This window comes from Phyllosticta citriasiana (assembly GCF_038021145.1).
Source record: "Phyllosticta citriasiana strain CBS 120426 chromosome Unknown IWZ02scaffold_13, whole genome shotgun sequence".
NCBI classification, from domain to species: domain Eukaryota; kingdom Fungi; phylum Ascomycota; class Dothideomycetes; order Botryosphaeriales; family Phyllostictaceae; genus Phyllosticta; species Phyllosticta citriasiana.
The window spans coordinates 841,419-860,006 of NW_027117290.1; the positions used below are offsets into that span (position 1 = coordinate 841,419).

General features: G+C 56.4%; 8 protein-coding genes across 8 annotated transcripts; 2 read left to right on the top strand and 6 right to left on the bottom strand.

The window, feature by feature from the left end:
* Positions 1–92: 92 nt before the first annotated feature.
* IWZ02DRAFT_73010 (RGS domain-containing protein) lies at positions 93–1,641 on the bottom strand. Its single transcript, XM_066771130.1, has 2 exons — positions 1,365–1,641; positions 93–1,315 (listed from the first exon to the last, which is right to left on the bottom strand). The coding sequence occupies exons 1-2, from the start codon at positions 1,523–1,525 to the stop codon at positions 373–375; spliced, it is 1,104 nt and encodes a 367-aa protein (XP_066619774.1). The 5' UTR covers positions 1,526–1,641; the 3' UTR covers positions 93–372.
* A 903-nt stretch (positions 1,642–2,544) lies between these two features.
* IWZ02DRAFT_73013 (uncharacterized protein) lies at positions 2,545–4,341 on the bottom strand. Its single transcript, XM_066771131.1, has one exon. It carries the CDS (start codon positions 4,314–4,316, stop codon positions 2,667–2,669), a length of 1,650 nt encoding a protein of 549 aa, XP_066619775.1. The 5' UTR covers positions 4,317–4,341; the 3' UTR covers positions 2,545–2,666.
* Positions 4,342–5,301: 960 nt separating this feature from the next.
* Positions 5,302–6,534, top strand: IWZ02DRAFT_383782 (uncharacterized protein; the record flags this gene model as incomplete). The annotated part of the gene is made up of 2 exons (XM_066765295.1): positions 5,302–6,306; positions 6,355–6,534. The coding sequence occupies 2 exons, from the start codon at positions 5,302–5,304 to the stop codon at positions 6,532–6,534; spliced, it is 1,185 nt and encodes a 394-aa protein (XP_066619776.1).
* Positions 6,535–7,014: 480 nt separating this feature from the next.
* On the bottom strand, positions 7,015–9,425 carry IWZ02DRAFT_73018 (major facilitator superfamily domain-containing protein). Its single transcript, XM_066771132.1, has 5 exons — positions 8,891–9,425; positions 8,685–8,784; positions 8,612–8,624; positions 8,176–8,548; positions 7,015–8,088 (listed from the first exon to the last, which is right to left on the bottom strand). The coding sequence occupies exons 1-5, from the start codon at positions 9,117–9,119 to the stop codon at positions 7,124–7,126; spliced, it is 1,680 nt and encodes a 559-aa protein (XP_066619777.1). The 5' UTR covers positions 9,120–9,425; the 3' UTR covers positions 7,015–7,123.
* A 1,056-nt stretch (positions 9,426–10,481) lies between these two features.
* IWZ02DRAFT_73059 (uncharacterized protein) lies at positions 10,482–11,212 on the top strand. The gene has a single exon (XM_066771133.1). It carries the CDS (start codon positions 10,650–10,652, stop codon positions 11,106–11,108), a length of 459 nt encoding a protein of 152 aa, XP_066619778.1. The 5' UTR covers positions 10,482–10,649; the 3' UTR covers positions 11,109–11,212.
* A 211-nt stretch (positions 11,213–11,423) lies between these two features.
* IWZ02DRAFT_460410 (uncharacterized protein) lies at positions 11,424–13,576 on the bottom strand. The gene is made up of 2 exons (XM_066768152.1): positions 13,277–13,576; positions 11,424–13,148 (listed from the first exon to the last, which is right to left on the bottom strand). The coding sequence occupies exons 1-2, from the start codon at positions 13,322–13,324 to the stop codon at positions 11,712–11,714; spliced, it is 1,485 nt and encodes a 494-aa protein (XP_066619779.1). The 5' UTR covers positions 13,325–13,576; the 3' UTR covers positions 11,424–11,711.
* A 403-nt stretch (positions 13,577–13,979) lies between these two features.
* Positions 13,980–15,967, bottom strand: IWZ02DRAFT_383582 (nitrogen permease-like protein regulator Npr2; the record flags this gene model as incomplete). The annotated part of the gene is made up of 4 exons (XM_066765283.1): positions 13,980–15,118; positions 15,170–15,251; positions 15,426–15,865; positions 15,925–15,967. 4 exons carry the CDS (start codon positions 15,965–15,967, stop codon positions 13,980–13,982), a joined length of 1,704 nt encoding a protein of 567 aa, XP_066619780.1.
* A 167-nt stretch (positions 15,968–16,134) lies between these two features.
* Positions 16,135–17,573, bottom strand: IWZ02DRAFT_477063 (endoplasmic reticulum protein-like protein). The gene is made up of 4 exons (XM_066769039.1): positions 17,328–17,573; positions 16,992–17,126; positions 16,830–16,933; positions 16,135–16,770 (listed from the first exon to the last, which is right to left on the bottom strand). Exons 1-4 carry the CDS (start codon positions 17,346–17,348, stop codon positions 16,389–16,391), a joined length of 642 nt encoding a protein of 213 aa, XP_066619781.1. The 5' UTR covers positions 17,349–17,573; the 3' UTR covers positions 16,135–16,388.
* Between the last annotated feature and the right edge of the window lie 1,015 nt (positions 17,574–18,588).

The window sequence follows — 18,588 nt, forward strand, 5'->3', positions numbered from 1 at the left end:
GAAGAGGCTTCGGGTATATCAGTAAGGGAACTGCGTGCTCATGAGGAGCAAAAACATCCCCAGAAGAAAAGAAAGGAAAAGGAAACTGATTCGACGCCCATTTTGGAGAAGGAAAGTGCAAGGTTGACCCAGAGAGGCACAGGCCGGGTGACGAGGGACGCTGTTTGGCCCCGATTCGCTGCGATTGGGGCTCACTGGTTGTGGATTGCGGTCAAACTACGCGGCGAATTCTGACTGCGGCTCGAAAATTATCCAGAGGGCGGATCCTGTGGTCCGTGGGAAAAACTCCGGCCAAAGTGGTTCGTCATTATCTATTACAACATGGCTGAAGCAAGATGAGAACTTGGGGTACCGAGTGTGGCTTTGTCGACTTCATAGACGCTTTCCCGGGACGAGAATGAACAGGAGACAGAGAGCAGCATCGCAAGCTGCAATCATGGCCAGAACGGTCATGGCTCGTCGGCGCAGCATCTTCTTGACAAACGGTTCGCGAATTTTTCCAAAGTTGCCGAAGGTGGTCTCGGAGCGCAGTGCGAAAACAAGTATTGGATCCAGCATGTATTGATGTGTCGCCAAAGAGTAGACACCGACGGTGAAAGGTAGAATCAACCAGCAGCGGGTCGCGCGAGAGTAGTCCAGGAAGATGAGGGTGAAAGCGGCCCAGAAGCCACTAAACATAGCCAGCAAGCCAATGACAAGACGGACCATCATGCTCGGAGGGACCAGGTTGCCGAAGGCTTTGGCCTTGAGGAATCCAGGAAAAGCATCGCGCTCCATGGCTTGGAAAACGTAGTCCTTGGCGGAATCAAAGACCTCGGGGTCGTCGCGGCTCTCGATTTCAATGTCGTGCGTCACCCTGTCTAAGATGGTTTGCGGAAGGATAATCTCACGCTCGGATCCAGGCAGGAGATAGGTGTAGAGAATCTTTTCCGCAGAAGCACGGATATCGGCGCGGGTGACGCTGTGTTGCTCGGGGGTGGTTTCGGCGCCACCTGAAGAGTCCTGCATAGGAGAGCCGCTGTTTTGCGAGTTCATGAAGCTCGGGCGGGGCATGCTGGCGCTGTGTCCAGACTCGTCGGTGCCAACGCTGTTTTGCGGGGAGTGCCTGATGCCATCTTCCCTAAGAAAGGCGGACAGGCGTTGATCGGGCGTCTTGTTCTTCTCGGTCGAAGGCCCGGCTTCTGCGACATTGTCCAGGATGGCTGAAGAGCGCTTGCTACCGGCCTTTTCCAACTCTGGGGTGCCAAAGAGGTTGGTACGGCGAAGCTCGCGGACATAGTGTCGGCATAGTGCCATGTGCTGGGAGACATCAAGCCTTGGGGCATGTTAGCTTGCCGGGATAGAGTCGAGCAATGAAGACGCACCAAAAGTCCAGATAGTCGACGGAGCGCTGCTGGTCGCGCATGTAAATGTAGAAGAAGAAGAGGTCCACGGGTGCTGAGGTCCTCCGGGCCAGGACCTCATAGAGAGTGGGCAAGCGCTCACGCGTTTGCTCCGGGCCCGGCGAGGTAGCAGGCGTCGACATGGTGAGCGGTCAGAACGAAAGGTCTTTCCCAGGTGTCGCAGGTAGGAAACGTCCAGGGCAGAGAAGAGCGCACTCGGTCAGTAAGAAGGGCAGGGTGAACGAGCGATCTTGGTGCGCAGGGCGCCCTCTTTGTGACGCAGAATCGCTCCTTGGAGAGACAGCTTGCGAAGGAGAGCAAGCGTTTGGGACAGCGTTTGGGCGGCAGAGGCGCAGCACGCAGCACGACGGGCGAAATGAGGAGTCGGAGCACAGAACGAATGACGGTCGTGGCTGTTTGGCGGTGGGACTGTCGCTGGGCGAGGAGAAGGCGCAAAACTGATCGCACAGCGACCGGGGGGGGAGCGAAGGCCGGCGTAAAAATTGCGGGCGAAAAAAGAGGCAGGTTATGGTGGATGCGAAGCGAAGAGGATGATGGCGGAGGAAGTGATGTGGTTGAAGAGAGCCAGGGCGCGTCGGGGCCGATGGAGCGTGATGTTCGTCTGTTCCGGTCCGGCCCAATCAGGGCCGCGTAGGTGAGGCAGCCCCTGGGCCCCGGCCAAACAATCATCTCCCGCCCAAAGCCATTGTCGAATCAGCGTCGCCCTACCGTATGCACGACAGACTTCATCTCATTGCTGCTGCAACACTACGCCAACACCACAAAACCGCTGCTGCTGCCATCGCCGCTGGTTTTACTCCCCATATTGCGATCGTCAGTGCACGGCTTTGGGATCAGCCGTCTATCCGCTACTCTCCCGCCCTGACGACATGATTCCCCGACAACACGGTGCTCATATTAGCAACGCGTCTCAGCCGTCGTCTCTATCGACATGTACGACAGCCAGCCAATGCTCCTGCACCTTGAGGCGCCGTGCCACCGGGCTCTGCCATCTTTTGCAACATGAAGTCCATCAGTAAATCAAAAGAACATGTCTCGCTCCCTTTGCCATTCCTGCGTTTCCGGCCCACAACTCCGTGCCCCATATACAAGTGACATTTCCGAGACGATGCCCGTTTACATCTGTCTCCAAACGCGCCGCTATGAGATCTGAAAAAATTCGACAGGGTACATTTTGAATATGAGAGGAAAAGGGAAAATCCACAACGAACCCGAGTACGCCTTGTTCGCCATTCTCGTCGTCATTGAAAGTCGACCATCCTCTTATAAGTAGTTATCCTGCAAAAACCTGAACAATTTCTGGAGCGACGATCTCGAAATCGTGTCGTTCTGACGTTTCTTGAGAAGCGGAAGCGTTCCTCTTGCTTCCTCTTGTCTGAATACGTTGCCCAATTCTTTTGCTTTCCCTCCTTTGTCTGCTAGGCGCCTCCCCAACTCAAACAGGTCGGGCTGATTCCACACCTGCACCGAAACCGTTTGGCCATCGCTCATCTCCCTTTCGCCGACGGTGAGGATGAAGTTGTAACCCTTCTCTCTTGCCCGCATCACCTTTTTACCAAGCGAAGTCGAAGACGAATCCACGTCGATCCGCAAGCGAGGCCTGGACATGCGAAACTGGTGCGATCCTTCCGGCGGTGCGCCGTTCATTTGCGAGGCCACTTCCTGGGCGTATTTTTCGAGCTCTGGCTTCGTTGACATGGTCAAGATGATGGCGGGGTACGGAGACAGCCAAAAAGGATATTTCCCGTTGTAGTGCTCAATCAGCAACGCCATGAACCGCTCCAGGCTGCCCAGGATTGCGCGGTGGATGAGGACGGGGGCCACCGGCCCCTCACTCTCGTGCGAGCTCTGAGATTGTGTCTTCGATGGTTCATCGTCCGCAAGGATATCAGATGGGACGGGCTTCCCTGTGAGAGCCTGCTTTTCGCGCTCCGGTGCAGGCGCTGTGTACGCAAGATTGAATCGTTGCGGCAACTGAAAATCGAGTTGTATCGTAGCGGTTTGGTGCTCTTTTCCATCGCTGTCCTGCAGAATGACGTCGATTTTTGGCCCGTAAAATGCGCCGTCACCCGGATTTATCTCCCAAGATTGACCGCTGGCATGCAATGCTGCCTTTAATTGATCCTCAGCTCGCGCCCACTCTTCTTCTGTCCCAATGTGTTCTTCCGGGCGCGTGGACAAGACCAACTTGTACGGACCGAGGCCAAACGTCTGGTACACCATTTTTACAAAGTCGAGCGAGCTCTTGATTTCAGACTGAATTTGGGACGGGCGGCAAAATATGTGCCCATCGTCCTGGTGAAAACGGCGCACACGGGTCAAGCCGCTGAGGGCGCCGGAGACTTCATTCCGGTGCAGGGCACTAAAGTCGGCGTAGCGGATGGGCAGCTCCTTGTAGCTGTGCTTTTCGCTTCCAAACAGCAAGCAGTGTCCTGGGCAGTTCATGGGCTTGAGACCAAACTCTTCGTCTTGACCCGCTTCAGCGTTCTCGGTGGTGCCAGTCGCACCTCGACCTTGAACCGAGTACATATCTTTTGCATATTTATCCCAGTGGCCCGACTTTTCCCATAGCGATTTCTTGTAAATGTTTGGAGTAATGACTTCGTCAAACCCAAACTTTATGTACTGTGCCCGCAGGAAGCCCGCAAGCTTGTTGAACATGTCTGCGCCGCGAGGCAGGTAGAGAGGTGAGCCCGGGCTGTACGGACTGTGCATGAACAGCTTTTGCGCCTGTCCTAGTTCGCGATGATCGGGTTTGGGCGGTTGGTCGGCGGTCGAGTCCGGCGGCGTCGCTGGGGCGCTAGAGGAGCATTTGCGGGAGAATACCGTTGGGCGCGAGGCCAATGGACACCGAAGAGATCTGCCATGGCAATATGCGTGGGACAGATTGAGAAGAGGACGTCTTGTTGGCATCGTGGGCGGTTGGCGTGAGCTGTAGTTTTCAACGACAGGGTTGACATTTGAATGCCGGGTCGCGTCGAACGCGATTGGACGGATCCGCGCCGCGCTGTGGCGGGTGACGTTGGCGGTGACTGTCGAGGTCGTCGTACTCGACTACGTCGACCTTACATGAAATCTTGGTTTTGCTCGACTTTGACAGCTTGCGCAGTGTCCGCGTCATCCTAGCATTCAACCTTATTGCGGACGCCTGAATCGTTTTCATTCTTGTCACTGTGCTCATCTGGCGCGCGCTTTGCCAAAGCGCAACAGCTTGTTTCCTGTTGGCGACCCTGTCGCCGAACGTACATTGCAACCCCAACCCACATACTCGCCCAGTCCACCAAAACGACAGCCAAAATTCGATTCCGGGTTGGCAAGGGCGCGCTTCTAGATGATGGGAACGGCGAAGGCGCGAAATAAAGAGCTTGGAGAATCTTGGGGAACCGTGGACTCTTCCTACCAGGACGACCTTGAACAGTCATTAACGGGTGACGAACCCCAGCCCGGGACAAAAGGCAAACAGTCCAAAAAGCGTCGCGCAAACAAGACCAGTCAAAGCTGGGTCGGTGTCTCTCCCGGAAGTAGCACGTCCTCGCTGCCGCCCGCGCCAGCCACACGGCGGACAAGGCAGGCAACTCCTCGAACAGACTTTGGAGAGCCCCAGCTTGTTATGCCCTCCCCTGAAGGATCCTTCATGCAATCACCTGCAGGAAACCGCCCGAGACGGCGCGTGTCGCGTAATGTGGAGGACGACGAAGACATCCCGAGGGTTGTTCCAACAACCAGGAGGAGCAGGCCTATGGCTAAGATCTCGCGGTCATCCGAGCCCTCTGAAGAGCCCTACACCATCCTTGCGCCCCTGGACTGGATATGGCAGAATTTTGTGCATCCAATGATGCGAATACTGTTCTCATTATTTGTCCCTACATTCTACTTCCTGCAACCCATCCTTTCCATCATGATTGCCGTCGTTATTCTGTACGCCACGAGCCGAGCCCTTTTCGACAACTATTTTCAAACCTCCCTGGGTCCTTTTGTTACCCCTCTAACTACAGCCTTTACATCGATATGCTATATCCCCGGCGTGGCGTTTTTGCGCTTACCAATATGCGAGCCATCTCTGCCCAAGACGGCCGGACCAGTCGAGTTTGACGACCTCGTCCGAGTGCAGTCGTCATTCGACGACATCCTCACAGCAGCAATCCAATCAGCCGGGCTACCGGCGGAGATGAAGCGCAGCGAAAACGCCATCCGCGACGTGCGGACAGTAGTCAAGTACTCGGCGCTGCCGTCGCGCAACGAGCTGAGCTTCGAGTTCGACGGCTTCGTGAGCACGGCGAGCCGGGCGTCGCGGGAGCTGCAAATCTTCAACTCCAACATCGGCAAGGCCGTCGACCGGATCCTGTCGGTGAACAAGTGGACGCTACAGACGATCGAGCATGTCGTCGACGTCGAGGCCTCGCAGGGCGCCATCCCGCGGCTCCTCTCCAACACGCCCATCCTCTCGACGCTGCTGTCGCCCATCCTGGGGCCCTACAGCGCCGACACGGCGCACCGGGTGCTTCTCGAGCAATATACGCGGCACACGGCGGTGATCGAGTCGCAAATCGCGACGCTTATCGGGCAGGCGCAGGCGCTGCTCTCGCTGCTCGACGACCTCGACGCCAACCTCGACCGCATCCACGACGTGACGGCGCGCGACGAGCTGACGGCCCGCGCCACGCGAGACGAGCTGCTAAGCGACATCTGGACGCTGCTGGGCGGCCGCCGCGCCGACCGCGCCCGCAACGCCCGCCAGCTCCGCCTCCTCGACGACGTCTCGCGCTACCGCCGCTCCGCCCGCGCCCACGTCGCCGCCGTCATCCTCAAGCTGCAGGCCATCGGTTCCGAGCTCGAGAGCCTGCGCGAGCGCGTCGCCGCGCCCGAGACGGCCGGCGGTGCCGCTGCCGCCGGGGCTGCCGGCGTCGATGCCGACGACATCTTCGACGCTGGCCTCGGCGTCGACGCAAAGGGGAGTCCCGCCGCTTTCGCCATCACCCTGCACATTGAGAATATCCAGCGCGGCGTCGAGAGATTGGAGCGCCAACGGCGCGAGCACAGCGAGGAGTCAATTCGTGCCATTGACAGGGTGCACGGGATCGGCGGCGGCAGCGTAGACGAGGGCCACATGATTGGAGACAAGAGGGGATAATCATCGATGCGCTGTTTATCTGGTACCCGGTGCTTGGAATCTCTTTCCTTGCCTGCTTTTGGAAATTCGGTCCAGGTGTTGTTGGTTGGGCGGATAGGCGCCTTTTGGGGAAGGCGGACCACTTGATATTTCGCTTGAGTCCATGTCACGATTGTTATGACACGCGTCCTGGTTACACAGTCACGATGTTATGCCGCCATGTGCAAGGTATTTTGCGGGAGGACAGGTCTCTTGGAAATCTCGTATCACGTCAAGGAAAGGAGTCAACAGACGCGTCACGGCACTCTGGTTGGTGGGTTCATCAGGAGGGGGGGTTTTTTTTTTTTTTTTTTTTTTATAATCAAATTCAACGGATGCATTGGGATAAATAAATCAAGGCTATCGTCTGAATACCATAGTACTGCCGTTAGCTCGTATCCCGAATCTTTACTTATTCCAACGAATCCCAGAAAACCCGCAGCCGGCGATACAAACAGTAAGCCAAAATTACCACTGGTCTATGCGCCACTCTCGCTGCGATTTTTGTCCCTTTTTGGCGTCTTTGGTTTTTTTCCCTTGACAAGCCTGATGAATGAGGGGCTCGCCCTCCTCACAGACTCTGCTTGCCTCTGGTTTCGATCGGCAGCAACAGCATGGCGACAAACGCAGCCATGAACAAGCCACCCGACGCGTAAATGGGGGCTTTGGGGTCCGTCTGGCCAGCATTGACGGCGACAATGGGGGCACACAGGCCAGCGACACGGTTCAAGAAGCTGGCAATGCCGGTGCCGGTGCCGCGGTTGGGCGCGGGGAAGACCTCGGGCGTGTAGGCGTACAGCACGCCGTACATGATGTTCTGGAAAAAGGCCTCGAGACACGAAAAGGTGAGCTGGTAGTTGGAGTCGGTGCTGAGCGTGAAAAGGAACAGGAAGATGCCCGAGAGCAGCGTCGAGATGGCCATGGTGCCCTTGCGTCCGATGTACTTGATGTCGACGGTGTAGCAGCCAACGATGGAGCCCGGCACGCCCACGATGGACGTGATGAGGTAGTTGCGGTACACAATGTACGTCGACGTGCTGCCGCCAGATCCCGCATTGGACAGGTATTGCGGCAGAAAGGCGTTGAACAGGGGGTAGCCCATGCCAATCGTCGTCCACATGAACCAGATGAGCACTGTCGTGATGGCGAGGCGCTTGCCATGGAAGAGCGGCTGGACGCGTGCCGTTGAAAACTTGGACAAGTTGCGCTGGATAATTTCGCCCGTGGACAACGCTGGCTTCTCGGAAACTTCTGGGTCTCCGCCGATTTCGTTGAGGATTTCTTCAGTCAGCCACGTCTGGGACTCGTTTCTGTAGGCAATGCCGTGGACCACGGCGACGGCTTCCGTTTGCCTGCCCCGAGAAAGCAGAAACTTGGGAGACTCAAACAGGTGGAAGAGGAAGAAGCGCGAAACAAACATGAGGAATGTAATCACGCCGCAGGTGAGCACGAGGTATCGCCATCCCCAGTTGTCTTCCTTGCGGCAAACGGTGGCATCATCCGCACAGGAGTAGTTAGGAATGAAGCCCCAAGCAACTGGTCCATGTTAGACTCTCGCACCGTCATGTGATGCAGCGCACCGATTGGTCGTGGAGCGACCCTGGTCGTCCGGGGTTGACTTACTCAAAGAGGAAATTAACTGGCCGACTGGCCACCACACGCTCAGCAGCGTCAGCAGGTTCCCGCTGGCAAAGGGCAGAAATTCCAGGAACAGGGCACCGTCAACCGGCAGGTTGCCGCCAACTCCCATCCCCAGGCAGCAAAAGAGGGCGCAAGTGCCGACCCAGTTGGGACCGCCGCCTGCAGCTAGGCCAAACACTCCGGCAATGAAGAGAGTCGCATTGAAAGCCAACCGGCGGCCAACGACGTCGGACATGATTCCCCAGAAGCTGGCACCGAGACACAGGCCAAGAAACAGCGACAGGGTCGTGTAGCGAATCTGCTCGCTATCGACGCCAAACTCCGGGCTCAGTTTGGTAAGAGTCAGCGCAACGGCCTGGTCAATTGATTAGCCAAAGGAAAAGGACGTAGATAAGCGCGGGTCTCGCCATGCACGCACCTGCAGCCACAAGCTGTGCGCGAACAACGCGTTAGCAAAAGCAGTTTCTCCTTGAAACAGACGGAGCCCTTACTTGTCTGCGAGCCAGCCAAAGCCGCACAGGATGAACAGCTCCCACTGGTAGCGGCCCATGCCAATGTCTTGGATGGCCCTGTTGATGACCTTGGACTTGCCTATTTGCCGTTAGATCTGAAATGATGGTGGCTCCTCTCCACGTGAGGCCAAAAGGGAAGGAAACGCGGCATCAGCCGGGCAGACAGCTCTCAAAAAGTAACCTACGGTCGTACGGGGTGTCGACGCCGCCGGCAGCATCGTCGCCGTCGATTTCGGCGCGCAGAGACTCGATGGTGGTGCCGTGCGACCATTCGCTGCCGTCCTCTGATTTCCTTGGTCCATCGTGGACTTGCGTCACGGACGAGCGACGGTGGGGAGCTTGGCCCAGAGGCACGAGGACGCCAGGGAATTCTGACACGTCGTGCTTGTGGAATGGGTTGATGAAGTACCGCATGTTGGCCTGAGGTCGAAGCTGCTTTGGGACTCAAATGGAGGATTGTCGCAGGGGCAGCTCGCTCAGCGGCAGGTAGAAGGAGGCGCGTGAGGGAAGAAGAGATGATGATGATGATGTTGTTGTTGTTGTTGTTGTCGCGTGAGGCCGTGGTAATTGTATTCAGGCGGTCGGGTCGAGGGGGCGAAAGGTACAAAGTTGAGAAATGGAACCAGTCGCAATGGTGTTCAGCATAGCAGGATCGGGTCACACAGATGGCACCGGGGCGAGGTGGACTGGAGGAGAGGATGGATGAGTTGATTGAACCTGAGACGGGCGTCTGAGGTGGCAGCAGCAGCAGCAGCAGCAGCAGGAGTGGGCTGGGGTTTAAATTTAAGATAACGCCCAGAGGTTTGCATTATGCGGGGTGGGCCCGGACGGCCTGTTGAGTGCAATTGGACGGCTGGCTCTCTTGGGCGTCGGTGTTGGTGCATTCCCCAAAATGTAACTGCTGAGCCATGCGATAGGACAGGTACGTATCGCGATAGGGCTGGCCGCCTGCGTTGCAACCCTGTCTGTCTGTCACTGGCCCTCGCTGCTTGTCCGGTCGTCAGTCCAGCTGCCCTCTCCTCTGTCCATGTTGTCTGTCTTGCTATACACACCGGCCTTCGTCCTCAATGCCATGACCAAAAGGGCCTTTTGCCCCCCAGAGCCAGAGTCAGTCGGGGGAGGCCTCGCTGGGGTTGAGTCGACGTGGACCAAGGGCCAGGAGCTCCCTGGTCCGCTGTCTTCCCGCGCCCAACTCGACCGCCTTCACTTATCTACCGTACACGTGCTCCACGCCTCTCAAACGGTCCAAGGGCTGACAGCTTCTCCGGTTGATGATTCGACCCATCTGCCGTCCTCCTTACATCACGACAGCCCGCCGTGCCTGTACCATGACATCACCAACTTTGCTCTTTGGCTCGACCAATCAGAGACGACCCTATACGATCCAAAATGGCAGGTCGTGAAGACCCCAAAACCCCTCCCCCCAGAAAAAAAAAAAAAAAAATAAGCCTCCTTCGGGGGCCAGCCGTCCCACCTCAAGCGACGTCTATACAGCCTCAGCTGATCCTCTCAAGACGGAAGGAAACCATTCACATCAATGCCATGGCAACGAGACCAGTGCGTTGCGGCAAACCTGCCACGGGGCCGGCTAATCCAGCTGGCCTGTAAGGTAAGGCCCATCGCCGGGACGGACGGGGCAGGGAACAAATTTCCACCGGCACTTACCTGTCCCGACTCGACCTCAGCACCACCACCACCCCAACCAACACCATCCAATCGCCCTTGCCGGACTTGTTTACCCTTGGGGACCCTCAATCTCTCGGCCTGTCCCCATTCGCTTACTCAACGCGTCTTGGCTCTCTGCGGCACGCGCACGCCTCCACAGCCTCTGATGGCCCGTGATCCAGGTGTGAGGACTTGGCGAGATGCTGCGACCCGTCATCAGCTGGGGTGTCTGTCTACACAGACGACGTCGCATCGCTGATCTCCTCTCCGCCAAGGGTCATGTTTTTCGGATGCTCTGCATTCCGAGCAGTCTCTCCAACTATTATTTTCCGGCGTTTCTTTCTTTTTTTTTTTTCCCCCCCCTTTTTGTCTTTTCGGGGCCAGTCTTATCTCGCCAACGCAAAAAGTTGCCTTGAGGCCAGTCATTCGACACTGTTCCAAAATAGGAACAAGGAGGAAATGCAAAACTTCGCTGTTTACCGCAAATTGATAGCCTCAGATGTCCCATCACCTCTCCAAAGCCCAGTCGAGCGTCTTGCCTCTTCACTCGGTTCCAACACGAGGTCTCGCATGCACCTTGCATATGCAGGCCGGAGAGTTCCACGCGACACCATGCCATCATTCCTTATCAGACCGTCTCAAACACGCAACGAAAGCGCAGACGACAATGACGTTGTTCTCTCAGAAGATCTGAGAGGGCTAGAACGACGTTGGTTCAAGAGTGTCACACTGCGTTGAGACTATACGCCTTCTCTTTTTGAATGTCTCCATCCTCTATCGCAGTCCATGAGATTCTTACTGCTGCCTATCAACTTTGCCTCTGTGACAATATTTTACGACACGCTCCAATCGCCACACTTAAGCCGAACAGACTTTTCTTCACATTCCAACCACGACAAGCTATGTATGTACTGTACGATACTAGAGCTCCTCCCTCGGCGAGCACATGGGTAGCGGTGCGCCGCCGCCCTCGCCCTTGTTGCGGCCCTGCGTCAGGATGCCAAAGCGCAGGAAGACTTCGGAGCAAGTGACGAAGATGGACAGCACGATGAGGACGATGATGATCCACGTTATGCCTGCCTCGCGGGTCAGCAAAAGGGTAACTAGGAACAGAGTAAAGTAAATCGACAAGATGCACGACAAACTTACGCGTCATCTTCTTGTCCGCAATCGAGTCGCTCAGGATCTCGGCCAGGTCGAGAAAGACGCGGCACCGCTCGTTGAGCACCTGGATGCGCGGCTTGATCTCGAGGTACTCGCGCACGGCGGCGTACAGCGGGTGCAGCGTGGGCTCCGAGTCCCAGAAGAAGTTGGGCACGTCGAGCATGTTTGATGCTAAAATTATGCCATCAACGTTAGGTCCAGACAGCCGCCTGCGTTTGGAGAATGTCGAGCGCAGGGAGGAGGAAGGGGCAAAGGGAACTTACACAGGTTGACGTCCACTCTGCTGCTGAAAAGTCGGCCTAGAATCTTGACCACGTCTTCTCGCTTCATGCCCAGCTTGCCCGTCAATGCTAGCCGTCGCGGCACATACTGCGCCTCCAGCATTATGTGCGCCATTCGCTCCTCAAAGAAACAGAGCTTGGTGCTCTGCGCAATCGCGTGGCTAATCGCCAGCTTAATCATGTGGTCACTGCTGCGCAGCGTAATCATGTCGTTGTAAACGCGCGGCCGCGGGATATTGGGGTTGTACTCGAAGTGAAACTCCTCCGTCTCAAAGTCCTCCTCCGGCTGCGGCCGCGTGACAAGCGGGACGCGGTTGATGGACTGCGAGAAGGTCAGGTCGGCCAGGATTTCCTTTTCCTGGCGCTCCGTGAAGTTCCAGAAGACGACGACGCCGTAGCTAAAGACGAACATTTCGCCAAAGCTGAGCGGGTTCGGCGCCAGCGGCGGCGGCGACATGGAGCGGTGGGACGCGGTGCTCTCGTGCTGCGGCGACTGCACTGGGCTTTCGTGAGGTATTGTCTGGCCGTTACGGCTGGGGCTTTGGCTTGGACTGGCTTCTCCATCCTCGTGCGCTCGCACGCCGTAGCTCTCGCTCTCCCCAAAATACCCCTCATGGTATTCTCTTCGCTCGTTTCTCTCAATCTCCTCGTCCAGCACACTTTTACCTCCCGGGCTCTTCAACACCGGACTGCTCCTTACCCGGTACCCGTCGCTACCTCCCAGCAACGGCAAGTGGTATACCGTGTACAAGCAATCGTCGTACAACTTGGTCCTGGCGCCGTGCTGGTCGCGGACAAAGTCTGCCGTCGCCCTCATCTTGTAGCTCTGCGCCGTGCAATACGCCGTAACCCTCGCCAGCTTCTCCGCACGCCTAGCCTTGGGCAAGCGCTCCGCATACGACTTCTCCCTCGCACCCTGCTGCGCGCTGCGCAAGCGCTCGAGCGCCTCGTCGTCGGGCGGGCCTCCGGCTCCATCCTCGTCCTCGCCAAAGCCCAGCATGTCGTCTTCGTCGCCGACGGGGTCCTCGGCCTCGGGCAGCAGCACCAGCTTCTCCGACACCTTGCTGCTGCGGCTGGGCAGGTACTGCGGCGCCATTCGCCCGCTGAGCTTCGGGTCCAGCGGGTGCTTCCCCGAGGGCGTGCGCGTGTGCGCTGGGCGCTGTGGTGCGCCGCCGGGCCCAGAGCTGCCCGAGGGCGGCCCGCGGCGCTGTCCTGACGGTATCTCGGAGACGTATTGGAGCACGTTGTCGACGGAGATGATGTTGGTCCCGGTGCGTTGAGGTGGTCCGGGACGTTGGGGAGCGGCGCGTGGTTGGTCGCGGGTATCGGTGACCTGCGAGAGGGATCATTTTGTATCAGTCGGTGCGGTCTGAACATAAATGGGTTTTGGCTTGGGCGGGCGGTTGTGTAGGGTTGAATAATGAGGCAGGGTGCTCTGCTTCAGGTTCGGGTGGGGAATACCAGGACCGTTGGACCCCGCTTGGGTTTTCCTGCCCCTGTCGATGCCATGGTGGCTGCTCTTCAATTGCGACGTGCAGAGGCGAGTCTGCCTCGAGTCGAACGAGGATAGGACGGGGTGTGGGCGGTGTTTTGCTTGCGGCCGGAGAGGTTGGAGCTCGTGGTGTTCTGCAATGGACGTCATCGTTCGGGCCATGCGCTGATCCCGAAATCGCTTAGCTTTCTCAGGTCGCACTTGACAAGCACCTGGTACTCCAACACCGCCAATTCTTGGAGAAGTGGCTATATCGCATTGAAATACAGATTCACGCTGTTCTCGTTCCTAGCATCTTCAGTTCTGTCAAGGGTATATGCGCATGTGAAATTGAGCTGCTCTTCAAATGCCTGATGCGGAAGCTGGGTACTTGAACCTTGTTACTAGTGAAGCTGCTCTTTGTTTGCTAGACCAAGCAAAGAATCATACATCGGCAGTCCAGACGAACAGTCGAGAGAACGGGATCTACAGGACGGTTACCATTCACCCAATCACATGGCGCCTCCATCAGAAACCTGAACAATAAACGTCCTTGCCTTCACCCCGATCACCATGCAGCCGACCCAGCTAATGCACAACATCCGGCCAGAAAACAAACTACGGGTATCACAAAACGCAATCAAGCACGCCATACCATGAGCCCAGAAAGCTCCCCCGAAGTCTCCTCAACTCTCATCTATGCACCACCAACACATCCCCAAAGCCCTTCTTCATCTTAGCCAGCACCTCCCGCTCGCCCATGCCCAACTCGGTGCATACCTCATCAAAACAATGCAGGCCGTCTAGGTATCTCGCAAGTGGCAACTCCCTGCCCAACCCCGTGCGGCCCGTTCCCGCTGTTGCGGCAGCCCCGACGCCACTGGGCCCGCCCACCGTGTCTTCTGCCTCCGACTCTTCGACCGTCGCCGCGTACGGCGACTGGTAGCCGTTGTGGCCGCGCCAGCGCGCGCCGTGCAGGTGGTCATGGCCGTCGTAGGATGCCGTGGTGCCGGCAAGAGCCCCGGCGCTGGTCGTAATGGCGTACTTGTGGATGCGGTAGAGGAAGCCTTTTATCACTCCAAAAGTGATGAGGCGCCGGACGTCGATGTGCGTTAGCATTGTTGCATTCTCGAGGACCCAGGAGCGTAGTGTGACACCCTGGCGCAGCGTCGAGTATAGTTGGATCAGAGTGTCGTGAGTGACGGTAGGTTGGTTAGGCGCAAGGACGAGATTTGCAGTCAGTCCCGTAATGTTCGTGACGTGCGTGCCACTTGTGGAGGATCGATTGGGCCGATTGAACAGCGGTGATGAATGCTGTGAGGGGCTACCGGCAGCGGTTGTGGCTGTGGTACTGCCAATGCTGGCTTTGCGCGAGCGACTCGATTCCTTTTTGGCCTCCCCTTGGGCAGCGTCTCCAATGGAGGCGTCGAGAAATCGTGGGATGCGGACGTATTGCGCGCATTCTCCAAGAGCAGCCTCGTCCGTGAAGAAGTGGGATATTAAAGGTGTTGGTGCATATGTAGCCCCGAATTGAAATATGTCAAGAAGTACTACGGTATCGTAGTACAGCAAGTGCTGGATTGCCTTTCGCGTAAGGCCCAGGTCCGTGTCCGCCAGCTGGGCGATGCTAGCAACAGAGTTGATGCCATCGATAAACGGCAAAATCCGCGTAAGAGTAAGGTCCGAAGACAGAGTAGCGCAGCGGTTGGTCTTTGCCGACGGCGAAGTGTACATTTCCAGATCAATCGTCAGCAGTGGCACATGCCAGCCATGAACGGGTGCCGGAGGAAGCCTGGTAGGAAACAGCTTTAAGTTGATTGTGTTAGAATCATCTGTCGTTCGGTCAGCAGCGTGAAGAGGAGACCTCGGGGAACCAAACGTACCAATTGGGATCATGCACTCGCAGTAGTTGTTCAAGTCCTCCAAAATCATCTCACAGAGTGCGTAAACCTTGCTCACGGCGCCCTCCTCAATAAATCCATCGTCTTCTTCCACCTCGACCGCCTCCTCCTTTTCTTCATCCGCCTCATCCAGTCTCAGACCCTCCAGCCCCAACGACTGGACCGACTCTTCATCACCACCGCTACCGCTGCCTCTCCCACTACTTAGGCTCTCCACCTCCCGAATCTTCTCCAAGACGGCAGGGCCCTTGGCCAGCGCTCCGGCCATCGAGCTTCCGCCCGCAGCCGCCAGCGCCAGCTGCAGCTCCAGCTCATCGCGCTCCTTCTCCTCGGCGCTTAGGAAGCCGCTCTGCTCCTCGAGGTTGCGCAGCAGGCGGCCCAGCTTGCGCACGACGCTGGCGTAGCTGTTCCAGTCCAGCAGCTCCTCCTCGACCACAAATGCGAAGTTGAAGATGAATTGGTTGCGGTCGTAGCGCCCGTCGTAGTTGTTGATGCACACGGGGTATCCGATGACGCGGTAGTGGTTGACGCATACCGTCACCAGTCGGTCGCAAAAGTCTTGCCGTGGGATCACGTATTCTGAGATTGAGGCAAAGTCTAAGAGCGGCGTCGATTGTGCGCAGGGCGCTGATGAGGGCGTGATTGAGCCGGGGGGAACTTGGTGGAGGACGCGCGAGCCTGTGTGGGTGGTGACGTTGGTTAGCAGAGTTATTGCATGTCTGACGACGGTGCAATACCTTTTGCAGGATGAAAACGCGTGTAGAATATTGCTTTGATCATGACTGGTAGCTGATACCAGCTGCGTGGGCTGGCCGACGAGCTGGATACCGCGCGAGAGCTACATGGAGAGGTGCAATGGTTGATGATGGCGGGGAACAGGGCACCCTGGAGCTATCCAGGCCGTCCCCTCCGCAATTCGCACGGTCCGTGCACACAGTAGAGCTTGATGGCATTCGTTAAACAGGGTCTTAATTCAAGTCAAGCATCCCTATCCAGCTGTCCACGGAGTTTACCATACAAGGAAAAATCTTTCGCGTCAGTGTCAATCTTGACGTTTTCAATCCACAATCCATCCCCAGACCTTCTTTTCCTTTCGTTTTTCTTTTGGACAAAGTCCGCGAGAGTAGAGCATCCCAACACGAAGCCAGAACGCGCCATCTGCCAATGGCAGGAAATCTTGTCAAGCATCCACTTGACCCATTTACCTGTCCTTCTTGGGGGTGGCATCGGAGCCAGCATTCTCATCACCCAGCCTGTTGTACTCGCGCGACAGACCCTCGGCCTGCTTCTTCAGGTGCTCAATGTCGCGGTCCTTGGCCTTGAGCTGCTCCCTCAGCTTAGCAACCTCGCCGGGCTCCGAGGGGTCGCCGAGGGCGTTGACGCTCTTCTTGCTCTTGGCCGTCGAGTCGCCCTTGAGCTGCTTGAGCTCCTCCTCGAGGCGGAGCTGGTCGAGGATCATAACGTAGGTGCGGTTCAGGATCAGCGACAGGAAAAGCGTAAAGCCGCAGAGATACATGTTGCGCTGCGAGTAGAACTTGCGGGCCTGGACCTCCATGCGCTCGGAGCCGCCCAAGACAGCGGCACTGCTGAAGTTTTAGCTGCTGTCCTTCGAATCAACGCCAGGAATTCAGTTTGGACATACCCTCCACGCATCTCAGACTTGGACGCGGCAGCAAGCTCCAGCTGCACACGGTAGACGCGGTTGACGCTGTCAATGAAAAGGACGGTGATGAAGATGAAGGTAATCTAGAGCCCTCCGTCAGCAATCTGATTCCATACCTTTGGAGATCTCCCAAGAACCAACCTTCATGCCATATTGGACCTTTGCAACAAGCGGGCTCTCCGAGATGAAAGTAAACAGCCGGCGGCGCCAGGTAAAGGGCAGTGGGAAGATGAGAGAGCCGAAGATGACCATCTCCAACATGAGAAGCATAAACACCTATGAATGAGACAAGTCAGCTCGAGAACGTCTCTTGTCGCGCGTAGCTGGCCATATGGAACGAGATGCGTGCTGTGCCTGCGCCGTCATGACGTTGGCGTGTTCGAAGCTCGACAGTTGCTGCTGACGGGTACGAAACACGACGGTGTCAATGGCGGAGCCGGATTTGCACACGACACAGCTTGGATGCTAGAGACTCACCAAACTGTAGTAGAGCGTCATAGTTGATAGCTACGTCGAGGGGTCGCTGTCGTGAGGGGTAGTGTGATGTAGCAGTCGCGTGTCGAAACCGCGTCGAGGGATGAATCGACAATGCGGGGTGTCGAGTGTTTAGAGAGACAGAGAGAGAAGTGACAGACGTCGATGGTTGTTGTCAAGAGGTAGAAGTAGAAGTAGAAGTAGTGGGGAGCTCGGCGGCAGGACACGGTGACGACTTGAGCAACAGCAGGCAGGCAGCGGCGGGTCAAAAGCTGGCTGGAATCGATTTACGTCAGTGGTTGTGGTCTGTGCGCCACCACCGAACCGACCCGCCTGCTTCCCGCCCGACGACGACTCAGCCACGACAACACCAACACCACCCAAGGTACATTGATGTAAGTATCCTCCGTCTTTTCACTCAAACGTCTCTCTCTATGATGAGCACGCTGGGGCCATAAGACACCAACGGCCTTGCTGGCTTTGTCCAGCTGGGCCGCACATGGTTAAGAAACCAGCTACACACAACAATCTTCTCACCCATCTGAAGAAAATGGGACACGTGACCTTGATTCTCATTCACTTTTTCTTTGAGTGCATCGATGGCTGATCCAACTCTCTTAGGTCCTAGAGAATCATTTTGTGGGTGTTGGTGGTTGGTCACGTTTGATGGAGGTCGGAGGCATGGGGAGAAGGGGTGTCTCGTTTGCTGATTTAGAATTGATTGATTGTCGCAGCAGTTCAAGAGTCTGAAAATACGGTAGTGTCAATGTCTCTACCAAACATATGCAAACCCGCACAAAGCTAAGACTGAAAAAGTAGTCAGATGAACATGTTTGATAATTGCTCGAATCGAATCATGATTTCTATAATGCACATTCCCAAACAAAACGAGATCAAATCCTCCACCTTGCCCATCTCAAAAACAACGGCTCAGTCCACCCCCAAATCCAGACATACGTATGTAGTGTTCTGTAAGTCGCCATGCTACTTCCCCTACTTTACAGAAAGCGAGTCCACGCCCGGCTTCAAGGTAATGCAATCAAAGAAAATGTTTAGAGAATGCAGGAACTTTCACGCAGCCCAGAAGAATAATGACGATGACGTTGTTGGTAGCCATGCAAGAAGAGGCAGAAAGCCGCCAATGATGAAGATGCGAGGGAAGCAAAAGATAAATGACGTAACCAGAACGGCAGATCCGACGTTTGAATGCCAGCTACTGAATCAAGCAAATGCAGCACGCGACGTTGTGGAGCTCCTCCGACAT